The 16,664-nt window shown below is 34.3% G+C and overlaps 2 protein-coding genes and 1 long non-coding RNA gene across 3 annotated transcripts; all 3 read right to left on the minus strand.

The window, feature by feature from the left end:
* Nucleotides 1-573: 573 nt before the first annotated feature.
* On the minus strand, nt 574-1,532 carry LOC133727122 (uncharacterized). The gene is made up of 5 exons (XM_062154749.1): nt 1,520-1,532; nt 1,395-1,404; nt 1,039-1,168; nt 823-948; nt 574-717 (listed from the first exon to the last, which is right to left on the minus strand). The coding sequence occupies exons 1-5, from the start codon at nt 1,530-1,532 to the stop codon at nt 574-576; spliced, it is 423 nt and encodes a 140-aa protein (XP_062010733.1).
* LOC133727131 (uncharacterized) lies at nt 1,039-5,974 on the minus strand. Its single transcript, XM_062154758.1, has 9 exons — nt 5,951-5,974; nt 5,789-5,828; nt 5,585-5,631; nt 5,209-5,262; nt 3,839-3,982; nt 3,438-3,482; nt 3,304-3,342; nt 1,680-1,754; nt 1,039-1,168 (listed from the first exon to the last, which is right to left on the minus strand). The coding sequence occupies exons 1-8, from the start codon at nt 5,972-5,974 to the stop codon at nt 1,731-1,733; spliced, it is 417 nt and encodes a 138-aa protein (XP_062010742.1). The 3' UTR covers nt 1,039-1,168; nt 1,680-1,730.
* Nucleotides 5,975-7,215: 1,241 nt separating this feature from the next.
* LOC133724801 (uncharacterized) lies at nt 7,216-16,229 on the minus strand. The gene is made up of 7 exons (XR_009854032.1): nt 16,006-16,229; nt 14,503-14,550; nt 13,089-13,170; nt 12,756-12,881; nt 10,837-10,879; nt 8,719-8,800; nt 7,216-7,722 (listed from the first exon to the last, which is right to left on the minus strand). It is a non-coding gene; the product is annotated as an uncharacterized LOC133724801 (long non-coding RNA).
* Nucleotides 16,230-16,664: the final 435 nt, after the last annotated feature.

Raw genomic sequence — 16,664 nt, forward strand, 5'->3', positions numbered from 1 at the left:
TTATTGTTTATATGTTTGCGTGGGTTCTATACTTGTATGCATACTTGTCTACAATAGCAAGTGGGATGTTAAAGAGAATAAGCAAAACTATCAGCTCCTATTTCTAGTAGCCTGGGTTTAGGGAATGAGCGCCTGGTTCCTGATTGATTTCTACCTTAACATGACAAATGACACTGGTATTCTTATTCCTGAAGATGTAAAAAAAAAAAAAAAAACAAACAAACCAAGCACATTCAAAAAATGGAGCTTCAGGAGAGGGACTTTGCGAACATAATGTACAATCAAAGATCAACAGTACCATTGCAGTAAGTAGATTTATTACCAGGGGAAAAAAAGGGAGGGAAAATACATGAAAAATCCAGAAGGGGCAGCATTGATGCAACAACTATCCAAAAATTCCAGTACTGAGCCAGGCTTCAGCCAGTAAACAGCAAGCCCCACAACAAACTTTAATTGCAGCATTCTACAGCCTAAGATTCACTATGTCAGGTTTCACTCTTTAATCAACAGTCGATATAAATTCCTAGTCTGAATTGCAAAGATTTTATGCAAAAAGAGATTACATATGGCAGATCAGCTAATGATCATCTTGCTGAGGAACTCAGCTTTCTCAGGAAAATATTCCATCAATTCATCCTTGGTCACCCAAACAAAATCCTCACACTTCCCAATTTTTAACTTGTTTGTTGCAATCACTTGAGACTTGAAAAAGAATTGCTGAAAGAAAGGGAAGAAAAAGATGTAATTGTCAGTACACATATAAAATTATTATCACTATCAGCACAAGCCAGTGTAAAACAGAAAATGTTGCCAAAAGCCAACCTTGAAAGATGGAGAGTCGGTCACATTCGCTGATGACTCCATTGCAATATGTCCCATAGGAGCATTTCCAACAAAATATGTGTGGGACAGATCACCTAGGACAGACAGTAATGCAGATTCTGCACACTGAAGAAAAATGGTATTTATTTAGCAAACACAAATGTGATTTATATGGAAGAACAGGAAAAATAATATATATCATGTAACAGCCATCACCTTCCGCAATGTCTCCTCAGACTCGTACACTTTTTCTGGAAAATGCCAGACTAGCTTTCCATTAGGAGATCCATGTGTGTTACCATAGATAAGAAGATAAAGTCTTCTGTCAAGTGCTCTCTGCAATGACCTAAAGAACAAGACAACTAACTTCAATACTAGGAACTTTTTGTTTTTGTGTTCTGACATCAAAATCATTCACATAAGTTTTATGTATAAAAGATCTAATGAGTTATCAATTCTTTCTAATTTTTCTCTCAGCAATTAAGTTTCACCCACTACAATAGTTTTTTAACCATATCATAACTCCAAGGCACAGACACACATGATCTACTAATATGATATTACATACAGACCTCTGAAACACTACAATTGCAATAAAACTTAACTCACATTACATTTAACCCATAAAGAACAGCCAACTAAGAAGTAACCACTAAAACAAATTATCAATAGTAATCACTCAATATCCAACCATTACCAGTGCAAAACATTTATCCACCTTAAATCCAAGACGACTGTAGAATAGGTTTTTTAAGAAATTCATAGGCAATATTTAGTAGCTCTTTTACTTCAAATAAAGTGAAAAGTTGAGATGGAAAAATAGATTCTTATAGATAGACCAAAATTATACTCCATACTTTCTATCATTTTGTTTGTCAGCTTCAGTGATCCGTGGAGCTGGTACATAATCAATTTGGTAGTCTCCTTTTCCCCTGTTCACCAAAACAAAGTGTCAGACTAGAGTTGTACATTTTATTTGCACCATTTTTGTGCGTGAATCATGTAAGGTTAATGCAATAAGTGGAACAATTGCATATGAGCTTTATCAATTAGATTTTACAAATAAACATCAACTTCAACTACCTTTAAGGTGTGGCAGCCACTGAAACCAGAAAATAGACTAATCTAATACTGGACACAATATGAACATATCGGGAATCAAAAATTTCCTGATCATCATGCACGACAGTATGAAATTTAGTTAAAATGGCAAATACGCCCGAGAATATTTTTTACTGGGAAATGCACCTTTACGATTCAGCAATTAGAACAGAAGGCAAAAGCCACAAATGTGCTTGATAAATTAGAAATAGAAGGAGGGCCATCATTCATATGCAATGCAGTTGTGATCAAGTAACAAATCCAATAAAGTAATCAGCCTCTAAACCTCACCTAGCATTAGACTTGTCTAAAAGTTCATCTGGATATCTGCGTCGATATTGCTGTCGCCACCGAAACCTACAATCCCAAAGGCCAAAACAACAAAGTAACATGAGCTCCACTAAACAAAAAAAGCACATCACTCACAGAAATTGAATCAAAATTCTACCAATTCAGGTATCACCATAGTACACACTTATTAAAGCAAAACACTGAATTGGCATTCTTCAATCTTCTGAAACTGTAAAACTGAGCTTAGCCCATCTCAAATCAGCTACTCCATACACTCTTCTACCATATAAACCAATCAAATTTTCAAACTTTTCTTTCACTTCTCTTCCAAAACAATCAAAATTTCACTTTTTTCTTTCATTAATCAAATTCCGGAGCAAAACACAATCATCAAATCGCATCTGAATTCAATTTCTGAGATTAAACATAAGAACTTACGAGAACTCCTGAAATGCATAGACGATGGGGTCGATTTTGGGAATAACAACCGGGAGCCTCTCGAACAGTACGGACGCGACGATTTTCTCCGGCGACGAGCTCATGCTAAACCCTCGGCTTTTGACAAGGGACCCACCCAGACTCGCAATCGACCTCTGCATTCTGAATCTAACTCCGGCGAGGATCGACTGAAATTTTCTTTCTGGCAAAAAGCCCTCGTTAAACCCTAAATCACTCTCACACTGCTACGCTGAGAAGTAAATGCGTTTTTTGAAATTGTAAAATTGTTTTGAGGCCCTTGTTGTTTTGTGAATTTTATTTTGGCTCTTGGTTTAAAGTCCCTAAATATATCTTGTAAATATATCTACACACATATATATGACTCACTACTTTGCAAACCAGCAACAATTGAGAGAAACCATCTCCAAGGCTTCATCAATATCCAATCTACTTCTTAGTATTAGTCTATTAGAGAAGAAGGAAAAAATAAAAAAAACAAAGCCTGACTTATCATTAAGAATTCCTAATGAGTTTAACATAACATTTACTAAGAAATGCATTGCAAAAATGTAGGATTGGTTCTTCAAAAGAAACAGCATGCTTCAACAACTATAAAGAGAGTACTTGGCTCATAGAAAAGAGTCAACTTACAGGTCGAGACGAAATAGCCTGAGCGATTTTGATATACGCCTGTAAAATTAACAAAAGAAGTAATATAAGAAATCCAACTCAACGAACAAAGAAGAAGCCGGGAGTAGAAAAGTTTATTCTAATTTTCACAATACCGGTCTAAGTTCTACTAGTATTTGCCGAAGCTCAGCAGCTCTAACCTGCAAGCAAAAAATTAGACCAAAATCGATGTAATTTAATTCCCATCCAAAATATAGCCCAAATATCATTATTTCAAGATCAGTTTCAAAACAAGAATGAAAAATCTTGAGAAACTGAATCGAACCCAGAAACACCACAAGAAACATATGAAATCAAGATCAGTTTCTCTTTCGAACCCAGAAACAACTTAATCGAACCCAGAAACAATTTAATCGAACCCAAAGCTTAAAAGTACTTGTGTATTAAACAACTTAATCGAACCCATAAACACCACAGCCCAAATTCCAAAACAAGAATGAGAAAGTGAATCGAACCCAACAACTTAACAAGAGAAAGAGATTCAAGAAATTCGAACCCAGAAATCGATCCCAAAATTTCTCCGAGCTTGAGTCACCGTCTCACCGAGCTTCACATAATCACAGCTTGAGGAAGAGTCGAAGAGAGTGAAGAAACTGTTGTTGCTGCTGCGAGTTGACACTTGACAGAGAGTTGAGAGAGACTGAGAGACAGAGAGAGTGTAGTGAGACACTGAGAGAGTGAGAGTCTGAGTCTCTGAGACTGAGATACAGAGAGAGTGCAGCCGAGTTTGAGAGAGGGGATAAGGGTAGGGAAAATGAGAAAGTGATAGACCTAGGGCTGTCGTGTTATTCATCTAAACCATTAGAAAATCTAACCCTATCAACGTTGGACACGTATTGATAAATATATTCATTATATGAATATATTTGAACTAGCAACAGTGCCGCGCTTTGCTGCAGGATGTGAATGATAACAATAAAACAATTTTCACCATTTTAAATACAATTAAACAATTTTCTCAATTTTCACCATTTTTCTTTTTATTATGAACAATGCTAAAATGTCTAAGCCAATGCATCAGAACAAAAGCAAAGGCAAGAAACCCAAAACCCAGAACATTAAGAATTGAATCAGATAAGACAATGCATTCACCAAAGAAAGAAACACCCCTTGGCAAAATGTATTAGTACTTGTCATCGAAAAGCAGAAGAAATATAAATAAAAAAAAAACCATACTAACACCATAATCTTCTCCAGATATACTAACACCCATAGCCACTCTATTATTTTTAAACTGAACAGAAAATAAATAAAACTAAAAACACTTTATTATCTTCTTCCAAACTTGAATCTGTACAAAACTAAAATATTACCACAAAAAGAAACTACTCAATACCCACTGCAATTGACTGGCTTTAGTTCAAAAAATTTCTATAACTCTCCGAAAATACCCATTCTTTCTTTTCCCTAAACCATTCTTTCTTCTCCCTAAACCATTCTTTCTTCGTCAATGAAGAAGATAGTAATACCCAACTTACCTCAATCTATATAGAAATCGATTAACAATTTAAAGGTCCAAGCAAAACTTAATTCCACAAATATGACACAGACTGATCCAAAACAGAAATGCTCAAAAAGAGGGAAACAATCAAAAATACATGGTATGCCACAGCTCAGATAATTAAACTTAATAAACAGGATTTTAATCCTAACAAAAATGTGATCCTGCAGGTTCAGTGCTGAAGTCCAAAGATAAAATTGTTTTTCCATTAATTCAGTCAATCATAGTTTAATTAACTAAACTTATACAGAACAAAAGAATGATCAGGAGACCAAATCAGCAGCAGCATCCTATCATTCATCCCACAGTTGAATGAATATATAAATTAATGAAAGATTTTAAATTATGAAAGATAAAAACGATACCTTGAAGGTATTGCAATCAATTGCCCAGAGTTGAAACTGTAGCACAAACAAAGCCTGCAACAGATAAAAATTAATATTATTTAAATATTAAGAACAACAAATAATAAAAGTATGGGATTGAATGTAACTGATAATTTCAAGAGTATAGGATAGAAAACTCTATAGTGTTGGTTGTAAGAGATATGCAAACCAATCACTAATTATTGCAAATAATCTTCTTAATGGATAGAAAATTTGTATTCATTGTTTAGTCAGCTATCGTTGTGATCATAAAGGCATATGTTTTAATTACCCAAACAACAATAATCTTTACAAACATAGCGTCAAACCGTACATCAGTTCGATACACATAAACATCACAAACATAACTTCAAACCTTTTCAATCAATTCCGAAATCCCAATCCGAAACACAATCACAACCCCTAAACCAAAAAACCCATATATCCATGAATTCTAAACAAACAACAACGTGAAAACTCAACTACTTCAAAAAAAAATTATAAAAAAAAATAAAATTAAAAATAATAATAATAATAATAATAATAATAATAATAATAAAGCTAAAAAAAACTTCCAAACCTGCAATCCTCACTCTGTCGAAATCCACCAAAACCACAGCCTTTGATCAAACCAAAGGAGAACTCAGCAAACCAAGGAACTTTATTGTGGTCTGCACAATAAAGCAAATGGAAATATCAGAAAAACAATTTAAGCTTCAGAAGGAAGCTGCATTCTACATACATAAAGAAGTATAACAGGACCCATCTCTATTGATTTGTGAACTTTGGTTTTAATAACTTTGTAGCTTAGATATCAAGAAATCATAAAACATAAATAAGACAACAACACTGAAGCACAACTTCTCATTATGGAAACCAAGTGAGAACAACTTCTTGCATTTTATATTTGAAACCACCATATGAATTAATTTCTTTAGATAATATAATAATTACTAATTACAATCAATGCTGCAGAAGAAAACAATGGATAAATAAGTACTAAGAAAACAATGGATAAATAAGTACTAATCTAATATGTTCTTCGGCCATATTCATACATCAGTTGGTAATAAACCTCTCACATCATCACAAACTCACAATCTTATCACTTATCAGCAGAAGAAAATCTTTTAGTAATGGAAAAGAATGACAATTTACTAAATCATAACAAAGATGAAAGATTGAAAACAAAAAATTTGGATCTTGGAACTGTTGAAAAGTTAAAACCCAGGCTGCAGAAGGAAACCAAATCGCATACATTAAGAATTGAATCAGATAAGCTTCAGTTAACAGAAGAAAGATCAATAGCAATCAATGCCAACCAAATAGCTTCACCCGTGAATAATGCATTTAAGTAGAAGGTTAAAATGTGAAACATTATGTCTGTTCATAATAAAAAGAAAAATGAAAACAGTCATCATGCAATTGAAGCCATCAAATCAAGTGAACCGCTTTTCTTATTTTGCTTTTGCTGAAAATGAAACCGCTTCTTCTTTTGCTGATTACTCTGATCATGAAAAGAAGAAACAATAAGAAGAGGGTTCTTACCATCAGATTTCTACATAGCCTACAATCAATTCCAAGGTTGGAAACTCGATCAGAACAAAAACAAAGGCAAGAGACCCAAAACCCAGACTCCTATTTAGAATAAACAAACAAACACTATTATCACAGAAACCAAGAACAATGGAGCAAAAACACCAAATCAAACAAACAAACAACAAAGCAATGAAAATTTCACAAATCGGAGGCCCCAAGTTAAACAAAACCCACAATATTCACATCCAAGTGCAACCAGCCCTGAGAATTAGGCGAGGCAATTACCGGATTGAAGATTCAAACTTTTCCTCCGATCTATCTCTCTACCTCCTCGTCCGAAGCAAACAAATACAACCGATCTCTCTAACTCTCTTTATCTCTCAACCCGGATTGAGGATTCAAACTTACCCTCCGATCTATCTCTCTACCTCCTCGTGCGAAGCAAACACACACAACCGATCTCTGTCTCTCAACAATTGATAAAGATGGTCAGAAGATTGTAGAAGAAAGAAACGACGCGAAGATAGGATATATCCAGATAAGGTAGAGCCGGAAAAAAAATCTGAAGCGAGGACAAAAGAGTCAAATCACTTGGAGCCAAATCACTGTTAGTTGAACAGTGTAGGAGCTTTAGTATATGTAAAACTAGAAATGTTTCCCGCGCGTTGCTGCGGGGCAGAATTGTTACGCGATGATTACTTAGTTGCAGATTTTGTAAGTGAGTATGGTTTGATTAACAAAAATGAATAAGATCTTTAAATGAAGCAAGGAATATGTAAAATAAAGTGATCCAAAAATTTTCATGTTGAGAATTCTATTCTAGTTTATTGCAGCATCAAATGATGTAATAGAAATTGTAAGCCAGTACAGGATTTTCTAAGTGTTTCAACACTTTATATCGAGTTTTTTCCTAAGATTATATCGAGTTCGAACTTCAAAGCTTTACCCCATGGACAGTTCCTAAGTTTGAATTACCTGATAATGAATAGAGAAAGGAATTAACATAAAAGGGTGCAGGTATATGTCAAAGACGAAATAGATGGAAGATCAAGGGCAGTAAATCTAGTAACAGCATCAGAGCTGCAAAAAAGGATAAATTAATTCTGATCTCATTACAGAAGTAAACAAAATTGATGAAGAAGAACCCAAAGAAAATGAAAAGGGAAAAGTTAAAGAAACTTGAGGTGCAGCTTATAATGACAGAGTAAAGACCAACTTAAAATTCTAACCAGGGAACAAAAAAAGGGGGAGGAAACCAAAATAACAAAAACACCCATCGCACAACAACACTATCAAACAATGGCAAACTGTGATTGAGACAAAACCAAAGGGCAAAAACAGAGAACTATCTCCAACTTACCAGGTAAAAAAAAAAAAAGCTATACAATGTTTCAAAACAGGATAACACCTTTGAAAATAGGTGACAAATAGGTGCAGTCTCAATCTTCGTCACAATCAAATTATTTTATGATGTATCACTTTTGATACTATTTTGATATATCCCCAACACACGAAATTCACCTTCCAATATACTACACCATTGCATTCTTTAACCATGTTTCAAAAAGCAAAAGTACAAAATATCAAAATATTGGTTTCCTATTTGTTAAGAAACTAAAATGGAAACATCAAATGACTTTCTCTTGCTGAACTCTTGCCAAAATTTTCTTCTCAGAAATACATACCACTATTGTAAACCTCAAACCATAACTTCAAACCATTGACAACAAAACCATAAAAAACATAAAACCTCAATATTTCAATTTCTCAAATCTTAGTTAAAACTGTAATTGATTATATCATCTTATAGAACTTGATCAGTGACATAACGTTAAAAGCCACCACACTAATTTAAAAATAAATATAAAGACAAATTTCTTTTTGCTACCAAATACCAATGTTCTGAACTCAAAACAACCAAAAGTACAGAGCAATCAATCAAGAACTTAAAATAAAAACAAAGGCTAATACCTGATCAGCTTCACGCTAGATACAGCAAGATCCAATCAAGGAAGCAAAAACAGGCAGATACTCCAGTCCACAATACTGACAACTGCAAAACGCAACCAAATACTGAGATTTCCAAAACTAAGTCAAAGAAAAGACCCAGTAAAAACCAAAGCACACCAAAACCAAGCCCTTATTCTCATTTTCCACAATCAAGGATCAAACAGATCAAACCCAAAATTTCACCAAGAAACAGAACAATCGAAAACCCAAATATAAAACCAAAATATAGTTTGTTCGCTCTCATATCATAAAACATACATAATAGTTAAGTGAATTTACTCATATTTTATAATTTTACTGAAATGAATGAATCATGTCTTTTCTGTCATCAAACTTGAGCTGTTACATCACCTGTAATCCACCAGTATAAAAGACGAATATCCTACGAAATAGTGAAGATGGATGTCGATCGAGGCTCAGCGAAAAAGCTAAAATTCTATCTGAGAGTTTGATGGCTGCGAAACCAAATGTGAATTTAGTAAATTTCCATGCTTATAGCAATTACCAAAGTTGCAGAATAGCCTATAGATATAGAAAGAATGTTGGAGATAATGTTTCAAAACAGGGTACTTCAATCAATGTGAACATGTCTATAGACTTTACTAATGTTTTAAAACAGGGTAACGTGATCAATGTGAATATATCTATAATTTTGACCAAACAGGTGGTTTTGAATATCAACATGTCTATCAAATTGAACAGGCTAGTTTGTTAATTGATTAAAATTAAAATCAACTGTCAAATAGAATTCAAAGAGAATTGATTGATTTCCAAACCAGACATCAATATGAATTCGTCACACTTGTAAATATTGAATGATTACCAGATTTATGTGCTGCAGGTTTTATTCTATTTTAATTGTTCTACATAAATTGGTTATTATAGATGGGATTTTTACCACAAAAGCAGTTAGATCATGATTTACAACTTAGTATTAGTTAATATTCATTGACATGATGATTTTCAAATAGGGAAAATATCATATAAATTGATTTAATGATAAAAAACTAAAATATGAGTTCATAACTTGTATAAGTGATTAAATATGAATGCATTATTTTATATGTTCTGATTGCAGCAACTAAGACAATGAAGAAACACAAATGGCTTGTTTCAATTAAGCTTCTGTCTCATATTAAATTTTTTTCCCACAAAATAAGAAAAGTAAAGTCTGTATTCATATAACTGCACATTATGACTCCAAAGCCATGAAAATTTCAAATGGAAACTGAAAGAAAATTAACAAAGAAAAAGTATGAAGTCTTAAAGAACAGATATTTAGAGAGAGAGGATTTTATGAATGAAAATCAGGCTATGATACATAGAGAAAAATGAGTGAGCTACAGTCCTTAATGTGGTAGCACTATGATCCTATTCAGCTCAACTACATCATTTGATCACTACAAAAGCAAATGAAGTTTTGAAAAAAAAAAAAAAAAAAAACTGATTCTCCTACTTGAACCTTCAAAAGTTGAACCAAGTTGATATTTTAGTTAAGTTATCATTATAAGCTGAATGACAAATACACATCAATTCCAGTAACTCAAAGTATTCCTTGAGTAACTGTTGCATTCGAAATCTCTATCCATAGATAAATGTACAGCAATCCATAAATCAAACAAAATAAAGACTTCATGACCAACATTCAAACTCACATCAGAGGAGATACAATAAGCATACATAGAACTTCTGAAACAGGAAGAACAAATAGATATCAGAATTGTAACAGTAATTATTGGAAGTAAATTTACACTTCTTTGCTTTGTTACTTAAGGCAATCAATTGCCATGTAACATAAAAATGCAGAATGATTAAGCATAGGAACCAACAATATGATAACTGCTGAATACTCAAATGCAAATTGATCTAAACACACCAAGTTTTACTTTCGATCAGACAAAGAACTCAAATGGGCACTTCTACATTTGTTTGAACTTTTATAAATGTATGCACTGAACTTTCATGGATTGAATTAAAATAAATGCACCAAGATGAATTTTTGACCGGGTTTTTCAATTTCGAAACAAATGACACGAACATGAACAACCTAAGGGAGAGTACTGAATTTAGTCAATTTACCTGGGTAGTACATTTGATGACTGTCATAAAAACTTGAATTGAGCTGCATCATAATCAATTCAACTGAAGTTAGAAAAAGATTCCATACAAACCATTATTTTGATCAGTGACGTACTAAAAGGTTTTATGAGCTCTCATCAAACATAAAGCCAACCTCTATCAAGCCTTTATGCAGGGCTAAAATTCATCTCTAACAGCTAATAATTAGCAGCCATGAATCTGAACAAATAAACAGAGCATTCGCAATCCAAATTTCAAATACCCACCAATTGAATTTTTGATTGGGTTTTTCAATTTCGAATCAGACAACTCGAATCGTACTTCAAAACCCACAAACCGTTCACCATTCATGGCAAACCAAACTTCCAAAATTCAATAAAGAACTGAAATTTCAGGCGAAGTCATTACCTCTTCCCGTCTCCTGCTCTTCCTCTCTCTCTCTCGGATCGGCCTCACTCTGTCGCAGAAGACCGCTATTACGAAATCCAGACGAACCTCTTCTCTTCTGCACACTTCCGATACATGGCTGATTGAGGCTTCCCGAAGATAGTAGATTGGGTGTTTCGTAATTGGTACACGGCAGAGCTATCCAAGACGTAGATCTCCTTCCTCTCTGACTCTCTCTCGCTCTCTCTCTCTCTCTCTGTTTCGACTGTGCTTTCTGTAGAAACCAAGAACGAAATATAGTTAATACGTCCCAAGCAAACAAACACAACCGATCTCTCTAACTCTCTCTCTCTCTCTCAACCAGGATTGAGGTTTCAAACTTTCCCTCCGATCTATCCCTCTACCTCCTCGTGCGAAGCAAACACACAACCGCTCTCTCTCTCTCTCTCTCAACAATTGATAAAGATGGTCAGAAGAGTGTAGAAGAAAGAGCAAAATGACGATATCGTATCCAGAACCGAGGTAGAGCCGGAAAAAAAATCTGAAGCGAGGGCAAAAGCGTCAAACCACTTGGAGCCAAATCACTGTTATATGAACAGTATCTCTCCTTTAGTATATAGTAAACTAGAAAATTCTCCCGCGCGATGCTGCGGGTTTAATTTTTTTTTTTCTCCCCTCAAATCTTGATCTACATAATATAATACAATTATAATTTTGCATATTATAAAAATTGCTATTTCAATCGTAAAGAGAATGATTCAGCTAACACCTGGTATTTTAAGCAAGCTGGTATCAGGAAAGAATGCCTGTCAAAGTATGACATAAAGAAGAAGGTTCTGAACACAGAGAAGAAGAGAGTGGCTTTACGAAGGAACTATTCTTAAATTAAATGTCTTAAATGATAGTAGCTTATCCGAGTCTGCAATACCGTAAAGCATGAAAGATTTATCCCCCTCCCTAATGGTCGAGTAAGTAAAGCCCCCCTTCTCCGACAAATTCGTTTAAGTCCGAAAGGCTTGTTTTTGTCCGGCATCCCTTCTTTTCTACAATGGGGGTTTAGCACTGATCTAATTCATTGGCAGAGTTTCATATATTATTGAGTATATGTTTGCCCACTGATTGTTTAGTAAACTATCTAATCAGCACCCTAAATAGATCCAAGTTAATAAATAATAAAAATAAAAAATAAAAAACCCAACAAAAACAAATGACAAAATTCCAATTGTAACCAAAACATATGTATGTTTCACAAAACGCACCTAGACCATCAATTAAATAACACACAGACAACAAAACAAAGCTTCTAGACGACCAAATTTCTTCTCTGTCTATATTAATTTTCTCTTGGTTTAAAGGTTGAACGAAACGTTAATACTAAGAAACAAAATCAAAGCCTAAAACTTCATTCCAGGAGTATGGAATCTAGCCAATCTGATCCCTCAAGCGATATCAGACAATCCAAATTTAGTTGCAGCACCGATATTAGACAAAAGCAAAAGACAGAATTCCTCTTCTTCTTTTTTCTAAATTACCTTCTATCAACTACCTTCGCACCCAACAGCTTGACCGACACACTTGTTCGAGTAAGATCGATATTACCTTCAACCTCTCCCAATCAATCACTAAAATCCCAAACTTAGAAAACCTCCTTCCACTTTCTGCAACCGGAAAAACAGACAATCAATAATTAACAACCAATCATTCGAACACCGAATAAGAAGATAAAGCAGAAAATTGAAGAATTAGAACACTGATCTGAAAATTGAATTCAAAAAAAGCAAGATTGATAAACGCCCATCACCATTCAGAACCCAACAACAGCGATGAGAGATAAAAAATAAAAATAAAAATAAAAAATTCCAGACCTGCAACTATTGCAGACGCAGATACCTCTCTCTCTCTCTCTCTCTCTACACCCACCTCTTCTGCAATAAATCCAGATTGATGCTGCGAAACAGTGAATGTCAATCTTGATGGTCTTCCCGAAGACACAAAGAATTAGGGATTTTGCTTATATATTGTGGGGAAATGGCAGCATGGTAATTCAGAGAAAATCGAGGGCAATACCGTCATTTCACACCCTTAGGAACAGTTGAATGAACAGTCAAGGGATTCGGCTTTAGATTATAGTATAACTTGGTGAGAAAGTCTGGTGGTCCCAAAAGCTAGATGAGGTATATATCAATTCGAAGAACTAAAAGTGGCCTCTTTTTATAAATTGCAATTGATAAGGAAAGTATAAGTTATCTTGAAGCCATGAGTATAAACGCAGTTCAAACCAAGCCGACTTGAAATTGAATGGAAGTTAGTTGGTCTCTCATATACATAGATAAAACCCGATTCTAAGAGGGCGATTTGCAAACCTCCCTCTTTCCAGTAACCACGTAGTTGATTCCATTCTCGAAAATAGTTTATTCCTTAGGTTCATTGCAAGGATCACTACTTAAAAAAATTAGCCAAATCAAAAACCATTTAGTGATCCAAATAGTGCAGACAAATATATTCCATCAGATAAATTAAAATCAGAATGATTTATGCAGAGGTAACAAAAGAATCAATGCTTCTGTCCATTGATCTACATACCAGAAAGCGGAGGTCCGCAATGTAAACTACCAGCAAGTTTAAGCAAATGTAAAACAGAAAGTAAGAAACTGGCTACAGAAATGTAACAATAAAATCCAAACATCACAATGGGTCATCGCGACGATGTTTGAACTAAAAAAAAAAAAGGGGAACACACATCACAACGATAATCACATCACAAAAGACTAAAATCTGCAAATTTAATTAAAACACAAAAGAAATGCAAACATTAACAATTTGTTAACAACACATATAAAAAACATTAACCATGAAACAAAACTACACAATACTTTTACTCATCGAAAGAAACCGACAAATCAATACTGCAGTTCATATCGATTCTTTTACTAAACACTATTGAAACATCAAGGAGTAGAAAAATAACACTCAGGTAATTAACTGTTCAAATATTAGGATCAATAAATGTCTTTTGTGTACATAAAAGACATTAAGTCAAATATTAACAATTTGTTAACAACACATATAAAAAACATTAACCATGAAACAAAACTACACAATACTTTTACTCATCTAAAGAAACCGACAAATCAATACTGCAGTTCATATCAATTCTTTTACCAAACACTATTGAAACATCAATGAGTAGAAAAATAACACTCAGGTAATTAACTGTTCAAATATTAGGATCAATAAATGTCTTTTGTGTGCATAAAAGACATTAAGTCAAATATATACCTGAATTGCAAACAATTAAACTGTCCGACAGCACACTGTTCCCAAAATCTGTAAAATAAAATAGGAACAATTAAAACTTTATAACAACATTTACCATCGTTGCAGATGCTATAAACTCAATGTAGAAAAACAACACAATACAATGAAAGCAAATGAAACCAGTGGCTGACCCAACAAAAATTCAAGGTTTACACCTGAATAAGAATAAAAGATGGAGACAATGCTAAATAGCAGACCAAGGAACCACGACACTGCAATGATACGTACACTTTTTTGCATAAAATCTGTAAAAAGCGAACAAAATTGCAACAAAATTATCAAACTAATCATATAACTACAAAAAGTAATCTCAATGCAATATTTCTGTAAACCAAAGCAAAAACAAAAAGGAAAAAAAATTGTCACAATAGCAAATTCTTATTTGAAATTGATCATGTTACCAAGCAATCTGATACACTGAGGTTCGGTTTACATAATAGAAATGAATGATAATGACATAAAAATTCTTATTCATTGCATTGCTCTATCAAACTTAACAGTTTACGCATCTTGAAAATATGTGAGATATGGAACAGAGATGAGTCTATGTACATCTTTTTATCCTTGTCTGCATCTTTGGTCTCTAAGTTCTTATATTCCTTATCTATTCTTAATTGAAATTGATCACATAACGTTACCAAGCAACTACTTAATTTTAATTTCTAGCATAATCATCAAGATGCAATTTGAAACTGAAAACAGTTAGCCTAAGAAGCCATGGACTAAATTAGTCTAAGAATAGAGCATGATACTATAGTGTGCATTCGATGAGTAAAAAGAAATTAATTATATTTTAACTGGAAACCAATCTGTTAAGTAAATTGAAAAGATATCCTAATCATTTTTAGAACTGCGAGCAAAGATGCAAATTATTTTGTCTATCTTCTTAATAAGTCTATATGATTCTCTCCTCTCCCAAATCAGTTTTAGTGATACAGACTTTTATCTCAACAGGAACAGTATCAGAAGATGTAATGTTACGGAATGTGATCCTCTCGTTCTCAAAGGGATTGAGAGAACAGCAAGTAATTTCTGTACCTACTATACAAATCAATCAACCCCAATATCGTTGATAAAGGAAAAAGAGGGAAAGCCATTCAAACATATTAAATAACAAACTCTATATGCCTATCTTATAGCAACAACAGAAAACAAAGACAAAAGGCATCGATTTTTTGCATCAAAACCATATCAGCAAAGAAAACCAGTGAAGCGGAAATCAATATAGAGGCCAAAATGACGATGAATAACCAAAAAATCTAGCAATCCATAACCAAAACTCACAATAACCGAGCCCAGAAGAATCGAATCGAGACAATATTCCAGAAATTCGAAACCTCCAATTTCCATCCAAAGACCACAACTTTAAACAAAATCCAGAATAAGCAAGCCCAGAAGAACTCGAAAGGAGACAGTATTCAGATTCGGATGCAATCAGACCTGAGAATTAGGTGAGAGAATTACCAGATTAAAGGTTCAAACTTTGGAACCCTAGCCTGAAATTATCGGATTCAATTTGATTGACTCGGCGATGACTCTGTGCTTTAGGGATTTTCCCCCGATCTCCCTCTCTATCTCTTCGTGCAAAGCAAAGAAACGCACCCAATTTCTTTATCTCTCTCTCTCTATCTCTCGATCGTTCTTGATTTGATAAAGATGGAGTACACAACTGTAGAAGAAAGAGGAAATCAACGGGAATGACGCGATATATCCTGGTCGGTGGCAGAGGCTGCAAAAAAATTTCAAGCGAGGGCAAAAGCGTCACTCCACTTCGAGCCAAAATACTGTTAAATGAACAGTAAGTGTCCTTTAGTATATAGTAAATTTGGTCGGTTCGGTGCAAAAGTGGTCGGTAAACATCCAACAACCGTTTCCGAACCGTATTCATTCGGTTTCGGCTCTGCTCCAACACTTTCTTTCCTTCTTCTTTTCGGTTCGGTAACCGAACTGATATTTTCGGGCCGGTTCGGTCAGAAAACCGTTTCCAAATCGGTTGTGCCCACCCCTAATTGTAGTTGTGTAAATGTGTCTTTGTGACATTAGAACTAGCTTACCAAACAAAAAATATGGATCTTTGTTTGGGTTTGGGAACAAAACACTAAAGGACAGCATAAGCACCACCA

This window comes from Rosa rugosa, chromosome 1, assembly GCF_958449725.1.
Source record: "Rosa rugosa chromosome 1, drRosRugo1.1, whole genome shotgun sequence".
Lineage (NCBI taxonomy): Eukaryota > Viridiplantae > Streptophyta > Magnoliopsida > Rosales > Rosaceae > Rosa > Rosa rugosa.

What these genes read in the sequence shown, in the direction of transcription:
- LOC133727122 (XM_062154749.1), bottom strand. An exon ending in CTGAGGAGACATTGCGGAAG is followed by an intron (nt 949 to 1,038) that starts GTGATGGCTGTT and finishes ATTTTTCTTCAG; the next exon opens with TGTGCAGAATCTGCATTACT. An exon ending in CCGACTCTCCATCTTTCAAG is followed by an intron (nt 718 to 822) that starts GTTGGCTTTTGG and finishes CCTTTCTTTCAG; the next exon opens with CAATTCTTTTTCAAGTCTCA.
- LOC133727131 (XM_062154758.1), bottom strand. Translation starts at nt 5,974, where the DNA reads ATGGGTCCTGTTATACTTCTTTAT. An exon ending in GTCCTGTTATACTTCTTTAT is followed by an intron (nt 5,829 to 5,950) that starts GTATGTAGAATG and finishes GTTTGATCAAAG; the next exon opens with GCTGTGGTTTTGGTGGATTT. An exon ending in TTTCGGAATTGATTGAAAAG is followed by an intron (nt 5,263 to 5,584) that starts GTTTGAAGTTAT and finishes TATCTGTTGCAG; the next exon opens with GCTTTGTTTGTGCTACAGTT.